The 17,256-nt window shown below is 45.9% G+C and overlaps 1 protein-coding gene across 1 annotated transcript in view; it reads right to left on the bottom strand.

The window, feature by feature from the left end:
- Positions 1-5,294: 5,294 nt before the first annotated feature.
- LOC123425419 (putative anthocyanidin reductase) overlaps positions 5,295-17,256 on the bottom strand; it is a 50,059-nt gene continuing 38,097 nt past the window's right edge. The window contains exons 3-5 of the mRNA XM_045109118.1: positions 8,296-8,508; positions 5,648-6,039; positions 5,295-5,561 (exon numbers count right to left, since the gene is read on the bottom strand). Coding sequence (XP_044965053.1) covers positions 5,429-5,561; positions 5,648-6,039; positions 8,296-8,508 — 738 coding nt within the window. The 3' untranslated portion in view covers positions 5,295-5,428. The remainder of the gene's footprint in view (positions 5,562-5,647; positions 6,040-8,295; positions 8,509-17,256) is intronic.

The raw sequence follows: 17,256 nt of genomic DNA, 5'->3' as shown, positions 1-17,256 counted from the left end.
TGATAAAGAGAGGACGAGAATTATGTAGGGCTACAAAAGCACACCTCAGCGTTCGTAATTCTCATCTATGCATTTCCAATGTCACCGCGGCCATCCAAAGAGAGTACCACAATCACCACAACATATATCAAGGATAGTCAAAGACAAGCACCAAGAGACTCTCAATCTTCAATCAATTCACAAAAGAGGAAATCACTCATGAAAATATTCTTCTAATCCATCTCCAATAGACCGTTATCACCATGGTCTCGGGGATTATACTAGATAAGATCAAGTAAGTAGATCAATCCAATACATAGAAGAAGGGGAAACATCATGGGATCAACCTAGATTAACATAGCCTATGATCACAATCAAGATCACAACATGGTAGAGAGAGATGACCACATAGCTACACGTAGAAGACCTCAACCCTGAGGGAGACTACTCACACATGGCCATGGTGAGCAAGAGGTTGATGGAGAGGTGCGACCCGGAGAGGAGACGGCGGCCACGGCGGCGGACACGGCCCTTGGGGGCGGCGGCCCTTGGCCCCCCTTCTTCCTTGGAGATGGTGCTGATATGGAGGTGGTTCTCCACCCCAAGGCGGCTGCCTCGGAGGAGGAAATCTCGTAGCTCTTGGTGGTCCTCCAGAAATCAAGTTTTTCCTCTCCTTATATGAGTCGCGATGATCATCCTTGGCCCTCCGATGGATTCCCCTTTGATCCAAGGGCTCTTGGGCACCTCTAGAACCTTCCTAGGAACCACTCTCAGCCGTAATGAGGTCCCCAAGTCGTGGCTTGGCCGAATCCGTCTAATATGGTAAGAGTTGGACTCAATCACGTCATCAATTCCCGTAATCCTGTAATCAGATATTTATCCTCCAGTAAAACGGGCTTTCTTGAAGCGTCCGGACTCTAAATGGTCCAAATTGTATGTCTAGAGTTATCAGCATAAAATTCCCCACAACTGTCGCATCTATTATTTTTCCATTTGACATCATCTTCGAGACGGAAATAGACGATCTCTAAAATCTGTAGGGGGATAGATTTCAGGAAAGTCAGAGTCCCACTCCAACAAGGTTTCCTCTTCTATTTTTTATAGTTCCTACACATCAAAGTGTAAAACAAGAACATTGTGCACTTTTGCAATTGTGAGTAGGTTAGTCCAAATAAATCGTAAAATTAATATAAAAATAATTATCAAAAGCATAAAAGTAGCATGAAACCATCAAAAATTATAGATACGTTTTGGACGTATCAAACCCCGGAACCCATTCGTCACTCCTGGTACTTTACCGGTAATGCCCGAATCCTTTCGAAAGCCAAATGTACTCTTCAAATATATCAATCTTCGACTCCGGACCATTCTGAAAATCCTTGTGACGTCCAGGATCTCATCCGGGACTCCGAACAATATTCGGTCACCAACATGCATAATTCAAATATACTCAAACATCAGCGAACCTTAAGTGTGCAAACCCTGCGGGTTTGAGAATTATGCAGACATGACCTGAGACACTCTCCAATCAATAACCAATAGCGGGACCTGGATGTCCAAATTGGTTCCTACATATTCTACGTAGATCTTTATTGGTTGAATCTCTATGTCATGGATTTAGTTAATACTGTATAACATTCCCTTTGTCCTTCGGTATGTTACTTGCCCGAGATTCGATCATCGATATCTCTATACCTAGTTCAATTTCATTACCGGGAAGCCTCTTTACTCGTTCCGTAACATTCCCTTTATTCACATGGCTTGCAAGACTTGTTGTGATGTTGTATTACCGAGTAGGACCCGAGATACCTCTCCGTCATACGGAGTGGCAAATCTCAGTCTTGATCCATGCTAACTCAATGGACACCTTCGGAGATACCTGTTGAGCACATTTATTGTCACCCAGTTACATTACGACGTTTGATACACACAAGCTATTCTTCCGGTGTATGTGAGTTACATGATCTCATGGTCATAGACATATATACTTGACACGTAGAAAAACAGTAGCAATAAAACGACACGATCACATGCTACGTTCATAGTTTGAGTCTTGGTCATCACATCATTCTCCTAATGATGTGTTTCTGTTATCAAGTGACAACACTTGTCCATGGCTAGAAAAACTTAACCATCTTTGATCAACGAGCTAGTCAACTAGAGACTTACTAGGGACAGTGTCTTGTCTATGTACACACACATGTATTTGAGTTTTCATTCAATACAATTCTAGCTTGGATAATAAATGATTATCTTGAACAAGGAAATATAATAATAACTTATTATTATCTCTAGGGAATATTTCCAACAATGTTAAGGGACATGGCACCATTGATATCAGATGCAATTTCTTTTTCACATGTTGAGAGACGGTTAATTTTCATTGTTTTTTATTTAAGCATTAAGTATAACACAAATGTAATATGCAAATTATTTGTAATTGGTGTGCTAATAATATTGTTCTCTGAAAAGTTGCACCATCATGGGCTTGCTCTTGCCTACTTAAAGCAATGCAAGATATATGTAATATGTGTGAATTTATCTGATTTAATATTTTTCACTTCATTTTCATTCTTTTATAGGGTAATACATAAGCTGTTAATTCATTCTTCATTAGAACAATATTTTTTTATCTATCTACATTTTTTGTGCGTGCATGTTCTCTTTATCGTGACTGTATATTTTCATTTTCTTTTTCTGTCATGTTCTATCTATAATAGCAAATAAGTAGAAAAATGTATTGGTGGTTGGTTTGTAGTAGTCTTATGAGTTGGCCCAACCTATTAGCACACCTTTTTCATGGATGATAACCCAGTCAATAAAGCATAGAAAACAACGGTCGAGTTTGCAAATATGAATGCGAGTCGTTCTCATTTTCGTTTTGTTACTTAGACCTTGAGTGTGACATGGATGTATAATACAAAGTATATATATATACGTGCAAAATCACATTGTTGTCTTAAAGTGACACTATTACTAATTGTTCTTCAATATTGTAGAACAACACAAATTCTAAAAGACGTGTATGCATTTTTCTTCATCATTTACGTGATATCATTGCTTAATTTTATGTATTCTTTAGGATAATACCACTGCCTTTAATACATTCTGCCTTAGAATAATATTGGTTTTAATTTATGTTTTTCTCTGGCTTATAATAATCCTTCTGGATCCAAAAACATATCCCTAGTTGATTTTTTGCATGCTGGGGTCTCTCTTTTATTTGTGCACGCGTCAAAAGTTTGATGTTGCAATCCCGTGGGAGTACATCATTTTGTGTTAATAACTTGAAATGAGCCTCATTTTTGTAATTGATCAAATCATAATTTTAAATTTCCTTCATTTTTTAAGATAATACTAATGTTTTTAATTCATTAAACCTTTGATTAGTAATTTATTTTAGTTTTTTCGAGTGTGCAAATGTTTGTGGAACCCGTTTGTGTTGTACTTGCTTAGTTTGATTTTTCGATTGCTGGATTTTCTCTTTGACTTGTGCATGCATATGGCAGCGGTTTCATGATGCCACCATGTAGCACTACTTCAAAACTTAAAATAGAATACATTTGGTAATTCATTAATTCAGCTTTCTTTCTTCGTTTATGGTAACACCCATGCTTTTAATTCATTCTATGTTATAATAACATATGTTTAGCCCCCCTACCCCCCCCCCCTACACACACGCACCCACCCACCCACCCACCCACTTGTGTTAATCGTTTTAACTGTAGTTTTTGTTGTTGTTGCCTCAAGTTTTTGGCTATTGGATTTATACTTATATTTTCTCATATGACAGTGGTGCAAGCGACATTATATAATTTTATGTTAGGAAATCAAGATAGATTTTTGGTTGATATACTAAAATTACAATTATTATTGAAGTCACACTAGTTTGCACTTGCTCTTGCACAATATGAAAAAATGTTAGTTCTGTGTAATTTATGTGCAAGTTCTCAATATATTTTATTTCCTCCATATATAGAGGAAGAGTTCAACAATAAATTTTTCTAATTTGTTATTCTAGTCATAGTTTTATAATATTTTTTTAAAATTATTTCTTGTTTCTTAATTTGCGATCAAATCAGTCCCGTAATTATTTTTCCTTGATTTTTTTTCTTTACTTTTGTTGATGTTCAGTTTTTTTTGTCAGGGAACACCACTCATAGAAATTTAATCTTCTTTAGAAGCAAACCGAAACTTGTCCCTCTTTCTTTTTGATTTTTTTCATTAATATTCCTTCTGCTACCACATGCTGCATTCTTGAGTTTGGTCTATTATATTGTTCAGACAAGTAGTAAATAAAATTAATACAATGAATTATGCTACATTACTATTTTGCCAATCTTGCTTACGTTTCACATTTATTGATCGGGTTGTCTTCTCTTTTGGGCCGTCCACTTGACAACTTGAATTGATAGTTTGGTCACTTTTCCTTAGATAAAGAGTTAACCACTTGATGGATTAAATTCCATGACTAACATACAAAGTGACTGGTCCAAAATAATTTGTCAGCATAAGGAGAAGATACCACACCACTATATATATGTATGCTTTCTGAAAATTCTGAATGGAGGATGAGCTTCATGGAGGCCGGATTTTGAAAAAATATATACCAAAACTAAAACTTTTATCTTTCAAAATATTCAAAAACAATACACATATACCTAGTGATATAATGTAATTGTGTGTAAAATTTCATGATGGAATCCGTTGAAATGAGGGTTGTGTAAAAATAAACAAATTATCTGGTTGTTGAACATGTGTACAGTTTGTTCCTCAAAGTTCATGATTTTTTTACCCAGATTGCGATTCAAAGTACTTCATTGTGAAATTTTACACATATATTTTTTCAAAAAAATAGAAACTGAAAAGTTTGGATTTTTGATTTTTTTCTAAATTTCGGCCTTCATGGAGCTCGGTCACCAAAACGCCTACTTTCTCTATACGTATCATATAAGACTTGAGATACAAAAGTCATGGCACCAACCCAAGTTAACCGTAAATAAGGCACAACAACCACACCAAGTTTCAAGAAAAATCACAAGAAGCCAAACACACGACGCCAAAAGCTACAACTAGACCATCCCGATTGTACACATTACAAGTATATGAAAAAGCTAGCGCAATATCGTAAAAGGACACAATAAGTTGCATGAGTTTTAAACAATATATTAACAGGAAGGGCTACCCAACTTTATATACACCCTTAACATTGTGATAATCGAACTATAAAGAGAAGAAGTCGACACCCATTTGTATATGTACGCTTTCCACATATGTTTCTTTGTGCTCTTAACATGAAAAATTCACGACAGGAATCCAAAAATAATGATAAAAATAGCAACAAAGTCAACATATTTCAAGAAAAAAATCCAAATAAATAAGTTTTACATATATAATGTTGGATTGTCAAATGTTTGCTAGCACACGGTCAATGTGATGCACATGCACATCACAACAATCCCAATCTCTTCCCGCAATCCACGCTGCCATCAAGCACCTCCATTGCTCCATACTTATACTTGAACCCCAGCTCCACAAGCTTCTTTGTGTTAGCCTGCACTCGCACTCCCTCTCCCACCACCCTAACAGTACACAGACACATATTTTTTATCACACAAAGCTCCACGTAAGAGATAATCAAAGTATGGCATTTTGTTCAAGAACGTACTCTTTGATCCGCTCGAGCTCGAGGTGCTTGCAGACGTAGTGCTCCAAGATGTCCTGCATGTTGGTGTGCGCGGTGGCGCAAAGGTATCGGCCCGCAGCAACATCGGACAACTTCTCCATGCAAAAGACGTGTGCCTCGCAGACGTCATCGACGTGTACCAATGGTACGAAGCCGAGGAGGGCCTGTAGGAACTTGAGGGAGTTGTGGTAGACCTCGACGCCGGTTAGAGGCGACAACATGACATGGATGCTGTCGCTGATGTATGGCAGGATTGTGTCTCCTCCCACGACGCCGCATAACAAGACAACAACGTCGAATGCTCTGCGCTTGGAGAAGTCATCGTTGTACTTGAGTAATTCCTCCTCAGAGATGGTCTTGGAGGAGACATAAGCCTGTAGAAAACACAAGTCAACATGAAGACCAAGGAGGGTTGGGTGTGGACGATATGAGGATTACAAATATATTTTATAACAAAATATTTTTTCAAGTGGTTAAATTATGCCGGGTGTGACAAGACTCACTACACAGTAAGTATATGAGAGAATTCTATATTTAACACCATCTTAAATTTCGTTACCTTATTTAACACTGAAAAAAAATCTTCCCTATTTAACAACGAGTCTAAATTTTATGTCCTTTATAACATTTTGATTCATTTTAAGCCTAAATAACACCTGAAAAGATCATTTTGCCCCTCATGTAATATGTGTGTGCGGGACAACAACACACAACGTCAGTACGAGGCAATTACGACAATAGCCCGCACGCAACCGCACATCAACACATACCGACACAACAAACACATACACACACGTAACAGCACATACGTGCGCGCACGTAACAACACACATACACACGCACATAACAGCACACACGCGCGCACACGCACACACGTACACAACATACACACGGCGCGCACACACACAACAGACACACACGTGACAGCACACACAGCAGCAATAACACACACGCGCACACATGTAACAACACACACGCAAACAACACACATGTGTGCGCGCGTGCCACACGGAGCAAACACACACGTAACAACACAAACAACAGCAACAACACACGCAGCACACACGTACACAAGCAGCAGCACACACACGTGCGTGCATACACACACGCGCGCACATACGTGCGCACACAAACACGCAACAACACACATGAAACAGCACCCACACACATAACTTGCACACGCGTGTGCACACACACGCAACAACACCCACACAAGCATACCACATGAGGGGTAAGACAATCTTTTAAAATGTCACTTAGGTTTAAAATGGACAAAAAAGTTATAGAAGGCATACAATTTAAACTCATTGTTATATAGGGAAGAAATCATTTACCGATGTTAAATAGGGCATAAAATTTAAATACAATGTTAAATAAGGAATTCTCTCTAAGTATATCCACTCACAACCGCTTTCGTAGGTTACGGTAAGATCATCAGACTTTCCTTTCTAAAACAAAGGCCTACAGTTAGTTTGGAGAAGAGATTTTTGTGGTGTGTTGCTTTCACGGTTGGGAGTTTGGTTCGTATACTTAGTTTTGGAAGGATAGATGACTGTGGAGTAAGACTCTACACAAGGAGTACCTTACCTTGCACAATATACCAAGCAAAAACATGTCAGTATGGCAGATGTTTTCGTTACTATACCATTGAGGTCCCGCTTGGTATGGGTGTAGTACACCCGAATTCTATTTACAGGTGTATATTATCGATCGCGCTTGATTTTTGCCAAGAACAAGAAAGAACAGCTTTAGGTCCGTAACTTTTACGGATGTATTTAGAAGCTAACCGACAATCCAAGCAAGGCCTGAATGTTATTTTTAACGGGTTTTGAGTAGGGTTTGATGTCCTAGATTCACTTGGTGCAGTGCTTGATGACACTCGATTTATCTCGGATGTAGTTTGTAGGAAACCCCACAGTTAGGGTTACTTTATGGTCAAATCAATGCGCTACCACATTAGGAATGACAACCACGTTTTTCGTATGCTATTTTGGTGTAAACTTAAGATGCCCCTCATGGTTAAAATCTTTATTACATAGTTTAACCGTAGCTTCGTACAAGACATTTTTAGAGTCCATGACAGAGTCAAAAAAAACATTTTATATTAAGTTAAATAGGGAGTATTTATGTCAACCAAATGTGTTTAAGAAGATTTTCTTTCTTGTTGTAGTCACAATGGCGCTGCATTATTTCTTTGTTAAATCTGATATGCAGGGTTCACATGTGATTGTCCATTACTCACATGCTCATGTAACGAAGTGTAATGAACCCCACATGGCTAGATTTACACGATGAGTTGAATGAGTCAAAGATTTTCGAACGATGGCCTTCCGCTTGGCGCCGCCGTCTCCACCACCATCTCCAGAGCTAGATTAGATGCTTCTATTGCGGCCTCTTCGTCTTATTTTGTTTTTAGGGTTTGTTGAGCTATGTCCTCAGCAAAACCCTTCGTACTCGATGCCGTGCTATCTTAGGGGTGTATGTTTGTCTGAATTTGAGCTCGTGCTTGTACTTTTGGTCTGATGGTTTGCTTTATATATAAGTAAAGCGAAAGCCTTTTTTTCAGTAATGATTCGAATGAGTTGTGCATGGCCTTGTCGGGGCCTCGAGCAGGAATTAGAAGCGCTCACATCCAAGCCATCATTGCTGTGGCCGTAGGACAGGCCGAGTGGGGTCCAGCAGGATTCGTCGACAGACTCTTTGTATCCATTGCCGTCAGCTCGGAGCGGCGAGGCCGCGACAACAGAGCCCGTGTGGATGACACGCATCACCGTCTTGGCCCGCTCGCACTGCTGCAGGATGGTGCGTGTCGCGTCCACGATCGCTTCGGTGGTGTCCCTGTACTGCAAAATCAAACCAAGAGGAAATAAATGACAAACTGCTTTCATCATATATATGAGCCCTATTTTATTTTTAGTTATTTTTCTGAAACAGTAATTTTAGTTAATTGGTTATATATATGACTAGCAAAATGTAAATGTATGTTATAAAAGTTTATATTGTTGATGATGGGGTCATAGTCCTAGGGTAGGGTCATAGGCCTGTCCTACAGGTCCTATCCAAGGACTACCCCACGCAAAGGACATGACCTTAAGTATGCCCGACTGTATTAAGGTGCCCCCATCATCCAGTCGGTAACGGGCCCAGAATCATCCAGTCGGAGACTAAGACTCGGAGGACACCGGACCCACCGACTGGATACACTCGATGCGTCGTAACCTCCCTGGAGGGAACTGCCGTACATTTCCGGATGCATTAACTAGCATTTATAGCATACGTTATCTGTAACGCATGCATTCAATCGCCACTACTCCACCCTTGAATCAGAACCGTTGTGGAGGGCAGCGCACTCTATATAAGCCGCCCTCCCCCACTGGTAAAATGGTTAGAAAAACATTGTACTCCATATTACACTTGGTAACAAGCTCCAAGAGCACTGAGACGTAGGGCTATTACCTCCACCATAGAGGGGCATGAACTCATACAACCTCGCCGTAGCTAGGACTCTGCCCATCTCATTCGTACCCTACACATCTACTGTCAGGTTTATACCCACGACAGTTGGCGCCCACCGTGGGGCAGGCGTCTAAGCGACTTCCGGCGAGTTTGCGACTACTTCCTTTCGTCATGTCGTCCGGTGGAGTTTCGAGCATGGGTCACCAGATCCTCTTCGGTGCTCTCTCCTTCGTCGTCGACGATTCGGCGTGGCGTCGGGAGGCACCCCTTGACGTCAAGGCGCTTCCCCGTCGCGGGGCCACGCACTTCCGTGCCGGCGCTCGCGGCGTTCTTCTTCTCCAGCAATCGGCTCCATTTCTGGATTACACCCTCGTCACTCGCCGTAGTAAGCGGTCCCGCAATCCGCGTCTCCAACGTTGGGTGCAGCATGCCCGAGCGCGCCAGATCGCGTCCTCTCAGGTGGCAGTTCTGGAGTCTGTTGTAGTTGCCCCACGCTCCCAGTGCTCGGACTCGGTTCCGACTGAGCTTCATACCGAGTACGTGGGCCGTGGGCCTGCAGCAGAAGTACACATGGCCAACTCCCATGAAGATCCTCGTCAAGCCGACCGAGGTGAAGTTGGCGAAGCATCCGGTGCGCGTCGTCCGCCTCGTCGTTCTGCCAGCCGACACACTCGGCGAAGCAACGTGGAGGTGTTCCGCACACCTCTCCTCAACCTGGCCGCGGCTGCGCAGATTGCCGATTCCCTCCAGCCGACTGATTCAGAGGCAGGAAGGGGAATTGAGCGCAACAGCAGAATTCGGCAGTCTCCCAGTCACACAATCGGATCCACAATAGTTCCATCCATGCAAACACGCATAGATCGGTTCACAGCCCTGGATCTCATCAGTATCGTCGTCGCTCACGGACCCCTCCGCGGGGTGGGCCCTGCGGGTCCCGGCATCATGATGATCGGCATTCAGTCGGCGACACTTACGACCCAAGACCCGACGCAAGGGGCCGAATCGCTCAGCGAAGAGTCGACAGGGGTCGAGCCCACCATGATGGCCGCGATATGGACCGTCCGAGTGGAAGCAGGGCCATCGTATCTGGCCCCGAGTGTTTTAGTCGAGCCATCCGCTCGGCTGATATCCTGCCCAAGTTCCGATTGGCTGCGGGAATCGGTAAATTCTCAGGAGAGTCCAAGCTCGAAACATGGCTCGACGACTACCGAGTGGCGGTCCAGATCGGAGGAGGAGACGACCATGTCGCTATGAAGCACCTCCCTCTGATGCTCGACGGCTCGGCCCGAGCTTGGCTGAACCAGTTGGCCCCCTCAAGCATTTACAGTTGGGCAGATCTAGCCCGAGTGTTCATCAGAACCTTCGAAGGAACGTGCAAGCGCCCTGCAGGTCTTGTGGAGCTTCAGCACTGTGTCCAGAAGCCGAATGAGCCCTTGCGCGACTTCATTCAGCGATGGACGACTCTTTACCACACGGTGGAGAACGTCACCGAGCATCAAGCAGTCTGCGCCTTCAAGGCAGGCGTGCGATACAGGGAGCTGTACTTGAAGTTTGGTTGAACCGGAGACATCTCCATGAGCAAGATGATGGAGATAGCAACTCGTTATGCAAATGGCGAAGAAGAGGACCGCATCCGGAGCGGTAAACACAAGACAGTCGGCGATGCCGACGGAGGTAACACTCGGAAGCAGAAACCGAAGGTTCCGCCCACACCGCAAACAGAAGCTGCAGCTGTCACCAGCGCCAAATTCAAGGGCAAAGGGAAAGCGCAGTTCACCCCCAAGAAAAAGCCTTTCAACAATCTCATCCTGGACCAGCCTTGTCCAGTCCATACGAAGATGGATGAGGAAGGTAAACCCATATACGCAAAGCACACCACTCGGCAGTGCCGTCTCCTGATCCAGGGTTTCAGCGAAGGACAGCCGAGTGAGAAGAATCCTGAACAGGATGAGGAGGACAAGGAGGATCCGTTCCCCCAAGTCCATGCAACCCTCATGATCTTCGCTGACGTTGAAAGCAAGAGTCGACTGAAGCTAGTGAACAGAGAAGTCAACATGGCCGTTCCGACTGCCCCCAAGTTTCTCAAATGGTCTCAGACTGCGATTACCTTCGATCAGTCGGATCATCCAACACATGTCCCCACCCCAGGAAGGCAGGCTCTGGTCGTCGACCCGGTGGTGGAAGGAGTCCGACTGCGCAAAGTCCTAATGGACGGCGGCAGCGGGTTGAATATTATGTACGCGACACCCTCAAGGGGATGGGCATTCCGATGTCCAGACTCAGCGAGAGCAATATGCAGTTCCACTGAGTCGTGCCAGGGCGGAAGGCCAAATCACTCAGCCAGATCGCATTGGAGGTCATCTTCGGCTCCGACAAGAACTTTCGCAAGGAGAAGCTCACGTTTGAGGTGGTGGACTTCCAGAGCGCTTACCATGCAATTCTGGGCCGCCCGGCATATGTGAGTTTCATGGCACGACCGTGTTATGTGTACTTGAAGTTGAAAATGCCCGGTCCAAAAGGCGTTATCACCATCACCGGCAACCGCCAGCGAGCCGAGGAGTGTCTGCAAGAGGGGTCGAGGATCGCCGACCAGCAGATGGCTGTACTCGAGCTCGAAGAGTACAAGAAGACAGTCGACCCCGCCGACTTAATGCGCTCAAAGAAGCCAGCTTCTGAGTCCGCGTTCCAGTCGGCAGGAGAGACTAAGAAGGTCAGCATCCACCCGACGGACGAGTCTGCCGCCCCGACGAACATCTCCACCACCCTGGATCCCAAATAGGAAGTCGAGCTCACCCAATTCCTCCGTGAGAACTGGGACATCTTCGCATGGAAGCCATCTAACATGCCGGGTGTACCTAGGGAGTTGGCTGAGCACCGACTGCATGTGGATCCCGCTGCTCGGCCCGTCCGAGAGCGCCTGCGCCGGTCCGCCGCGCACAAAAGGAAGGCAATCGGAGAAGAGGTGGCTAAGCTGCTAGCTGCCAGATTCATTCGCGAGGTTCACCACTCCGAGTGGCTCGCCAATGTAGTCATGGTGCCCAAGAAGGACAAGTCACTCCGAATGTGCATTGACTTCAAGCACCTCAATAAGGTCTGCCCGAAAGACCATTTTTCGCTCCCCCGCATAGATCAAATTGTCGATTCGACTGCGGGGTGCGAGCGTTTATCATTTCTTGATGCCTACTCGGGTTATCATCAGATCCGTCTGTATGGTCCCGATGAGTTGGAAACAACTTTCATCACCCCGTTTGGGTGCTTCTGCTACATCACCATGCCTTTCGGTCTGAAGAATGCAGGAGGTACCTTTATGCGCATGATCCAAAAATGTCTCCTCGACCAGATCGGTCGCAATGTGGAGGCATACATGGATGATATCGTAGTCAAGTCCCGCAAAGGTTCCGACCTGCTGACTGACTTGGCGGAAACATTCGCCAACCTTCGTAGGTACGATATCAAGCTAAATCCTGCCAAGTGTTCATTCGGTGTTCCCATCGGAAAGTTACTCGGTTTCTTCGTTTCCGAACGAGGGATCGATGTTAACCCCGAAAAGATCGGGACCATCGTCCGAATGGAGAGGCCGGTCAGAATACACGATGTTCAACAACTCATAGGTTGCTTAGCAGCTTTGAGCAGGTTCATCAGTCGACTCGGCGAAAAAGCACTTCCTCTGTACCGACTCATGAAGAAATCAGATACCTTCGAGTGGACAGACGAAGCCCAAGTCGCGTTCGACGACCTCAAAGTCCTACTTTCCACCCAGCCGGTTCTTACTGCTCCACTCAGTAAAGAGCCCCTTCTTCTATATATCGCGGCTACAAATCAAGTGGTCAGTACTGTTCTTACAGTCGAGCGAGAAGAAGAAGGCAAAGCATACAAAGTTCAGCGGCCAGTGTACTACGCCTCCGAAGTCCTGACACCTTCCAAGCAGAGGTATCCCCATTATCAAAAGCTTATCTATGGGATCTTTATGACTGCAAAGAAGGTGGCTCATTATTTTCAAGACCACTCGGTATCTGTCGTTTCTGATGCTCCGTTGTCGGAAATTCTCCACAATCGGGACGCATCAGGCCGAGTGGCGAAGTGGGCGATGGAGATGCTGTACTGCGACATCAAGTTCGAGGCCAAGAAAGCTATTAAGTCTCAAGCCCTGGCTGACTTTATAGTAGAATGGGTAGAACAACAGCAACCGACTCACATCTACTCGGCTCATTGGACAATGTTCTTCGATGGGTCTAAGATGTTGAATGGATCCGGCGCTGGTGTTGTGATCGTATCACCAAAGGGTGACAAGCTCAAGTATGTGCTTCAGATACACTTTGATTCCTCTAACAATGAGGCAGAGTATGAAGCTCTTCTCTACGGATTGCGCATGGCCCTCTCACTCGGCGTCCGTTGCCTGATGGTCTACGGCGATTCAGACTTGGTGGTCAACCAAGTGATGAAAGAGTGGGACGTAAGGAACCCCACTATGACAACCTACTGCAATGCAGTCAGGAAGCTGGAGAAGAAGTTTGAAGGTCTAGAACTTCATCATGTTCCAAGACTAAAGAACCAAGCGGCGGACGAGTTGGCGAAGCTCTGATCCACTCGGAGACCCGTCCCGAGTGATGTCTGCCTCGAGCACCTCCATCTTCCTTCAGTCAAAGAAGATCCCTTCACGGAAGAGCCAGTACAACCCAAGAGCGCAACAGACCCGACTGAAGTCGATGTGCCTGCTATGGTTGATCTGGTCACAGAGATTCTGGTAATCATTCCCGATTGGACTGTGCCGATTATGGCATATATCCTAAGGCAAGAACTTCCAGAAGATGAAGTCCAAGCCCAACAAATAGTTCGCAGGTCGAAGGCGTTCACTGTCATTGACGGTCAATTGTATAAGGAGAGTGTTTCACGCGTTCTCCAACGTTGCATTTCCCCAGAGGAAGGGCAGTTGATCCTAGAGGATATCCACTCGGGAACCTGCGGCCATCATGCTTCTTCAAGAGCAATCGTCGCCAAGGCGTTCAGGGCTGGATTCTTCTGGCTGCAGGCTAACGAAATGGCCAAAGCTATGGTCGATCGATGCGAAGGCTGTCAGTTCTACTCCAACAAGTCCCACAAGCCAACATCTGCACTAAAGACAATCCCACTTGTGTGGCCGTTTGTAGTTTGGGGATTAGACACAGTCGGACCATTCAAGACAGGCCAAGGAGGCTACACACATCTGTTGGTGACAGTCGACAAGTTTACAAAGTGGATAGAAGCCAAGCCCATCAAGAAACTCGACGCCTCCACAGCCGTGAAGTTTGTCAGAGACATCATCTACAGATTCGGAGTGCCTCACAGCATAATCACGGACAATGGGACAAACTTCGACTCGGACAGATTCAAAGGTTTCTGCGCGAGTCAAGGTATCCGAGTGGATTTTGCTTCCGTAGCACATCCGCAATCCAATGGACAAGCTGAGCGTGCAAATGGACTTATCCTTCAAGGTTTGAAGCCTCGGCTCTGGCGAGAGATAGGACATGCTGCTGGTGCATGGGTAATCGAGTTACCTTCAGTACTTTGGGGCCTCCGCACCACTCCGAACAGATCAACATGGCGTTCACCGTTCTTCCTCGTCTATGGAGCAGAAGCGGTCCTTCCGAGTGACCTGCTTCACAATGCCCCGCGAGTCGAACTCTTCTCTGAAGCCGAAGCAGAACAAGCAAGGCAAGATGGAGTCGATCTTCTAGAGGAGGAGCGCGAGATGGCACTTACTCGCTCAACAATTTTTCAGCAAAATCTGCGACGTTTTCACGCACGACATGTCAGAAGCCGCACGTTCCAGGCCGGCGATTTGGTGCTCCGAGTGGATCAGCAAAGACCACACAAGTTGGCTCCGGCCTGGGAAGGTCCTTTCATCATTTCAAAGGTGCTGAACAACGGAGCATACAGACTCTACAACATTCAGAAGGAGACCGACGAACCCCGCGCGTGGAACGGAGACCTCCTCAAGCGTTTTTATACGTGATCGCCGACTGAAGCAGTGTAACGAACAAGTTTTGGAGAAATAATATACAGCAGATTCAATTTCTTTTGCAGATTCAGAGTCCTTCCGTGGTTGCAGATTACGGTCACAAAAAAAAACTTAGCTGCGATCCTGAATCGTCTAAGTAACACCTATCTCCGAGTGTGCACTTCACGTCGCACTCGGGGGCTTAGCTGCGATCCTGCATCGCCTAAGTATTAACTATCTCCGAGTGTGCACTTCACGTCGCACTCGGGGGCTTAGCTGCGATCCTGCATCGCCTAAGTATTAACTTCCTCCAAGTGTACACTTTACGCCACACTCGGGGACTTAGCTGCGATCCTGCATCGCCTAAGTATTAACTATCTCCGAGTGTGCACTTCACGTCGCACTCGGAGGCTTAGCTGCGATCCTGCATCGCCTAAGTATTAACTTCCTCCGAGTGTGCACTTTACGTCACACTCGGGGACTTAGCTGCGATCCTGCATCGCCTAAGTATTAACTATCTCCGAGTGTGCACTTCACGTCGCACTCGGAGGCTTAGCTGCGATCCTGCATCGCCTAAGTATTAACTTCCTCCGAGTGTGCACTTTACGTCACACTCGGGGACTTAGCTGCGATCCTGCATCGCCTAAGTATTAACTTCCTCCGAGTGTGCACTTTACGTCACACTCGGGGACTTAGCTGCGATCCTGCATCGCCTAAGTATTAACATCCTCCGAGTGTGCACTTTACGTCACACTCGGGGACTTAGCTGCGATCCCGAATCGCCTAAGTAACACCTTCCTTTGAATGTGCACTTCACGTCGCACTCGGGGACTTAGCTGCGATCCTGCAACGCCTAAGTATTGACTTTCTCTGAGTGTGCACTTCACGTCGCACTCGGGGACTTAGCTGCGATCCCGAATCGCCTAAGTAACACCTTCCTTCGAGTGTGCACTTCACGTCCCACTCGGGGACTTAGCTGCGATCCTGCATCACCTAAGTATTAACTTTCTCCGAGTGTGCACTTCACGTCGCACTCGGGGGCTTAGCTGCGATCCTGCATCCCCTAAGTATTAACTTCCTCCGAGTGTATACTTTACGTCACACTCGGGGACTTAGTTGCGATCCTGCATCGCCTAAGTATTAACTTCCTCCGAGTGTGCACTTTACGTCGCACTCGGGGACTTAGCTGCGATCACGAATCACCTAAGTAACACCTTCCTTCGAGTGTGCACTTCACGTTGCACTCGGGGACTTAGCTGCGATCCTGCATCGCCTAAGTATTAACTCCCTTCGAGTGTGCACTTCACGTCGCACTCGGAGGCTTAGCTGCGATCCTGCATCGCCTAAGTATTAACTTCCTCCGAGTGTGCACTTTACGTCACACTCGGGGACTTAGCTGCGATCCTGCATCGCCTAAGTATTAACTATCTCCGAGTGTGCACTTCACGTCGCACTCGGAGGCTTAGCTGCGATCCTGCATCGCCTAAGTATTAACTTCCTCCGAGTGTGCACTTTAGGTCACACTCGGGGACTTAGCTGCGATCCTGCATCGCGTAAGTATTAACTTCCTTCGAGTGTGCACTTTACGTCACACTCGGGGACTTAGCTGCGATCCTGCATCGCCTAAGTATTAACTTCCTCCGAGTGTGCACTTTACGTCACACTCGGGGACTTAGCAGCGATCCCGAATCGCCTAAGTAACACCTTCCTTCGAGTGTGCACTTCACGTCGCACTCGGGGAATTAGCTGCGATCCTGCATCGCCTAAGTATTAACTTTCTCCGATTGTGCACTTCACGTTGCACTCGGGGACTTAGCTGCGATCCCGAATCGCCTAAGTAACACCTTCCTTCGAGTGTGCACTTCACGTCGCACTCGGGGACTTAGCTGCGATCCTGCATCGCCTAAGTATTAACTTTCTCCGAGTGTGTACTTCACGTCGCACTCGGGGGCTTAGCTGCGATCCTGCATCGCCTAAGTATTAACTTCCTCCGAGTGTACACTTTACGTCACACTCGGGGACTTAGCTGCGATACTGCATCGCCTAATTATTAACTTCCTCCGAGTGTGCACTTTACGTCACACTCGGGGACTGAGCTGCGATCACGAATCGCCTAAGTAACACCTTCCTTCGAGTGTGCACTTCACGTTGCACTCGG

The sequence above is a fragment of the Hordeum vulgare genome, chromosome 2H, assembly GCF_904849725.1.
Source record: "Hordeum vulgare subsp. vulgare chromosome 2H, MorexV3_pseudomolecules_assembly, whole genome shotgun sequence".
Lineage (NCBI taxonomy): Eukaryota > Viridiplantae > Streptophyta > Magnoliopsida > Poales > Poaceae > Hordeum > Hordeum vulgare.
This window is presented reverse-complemented; position numbering and strand designations above follow the sequence as displayed.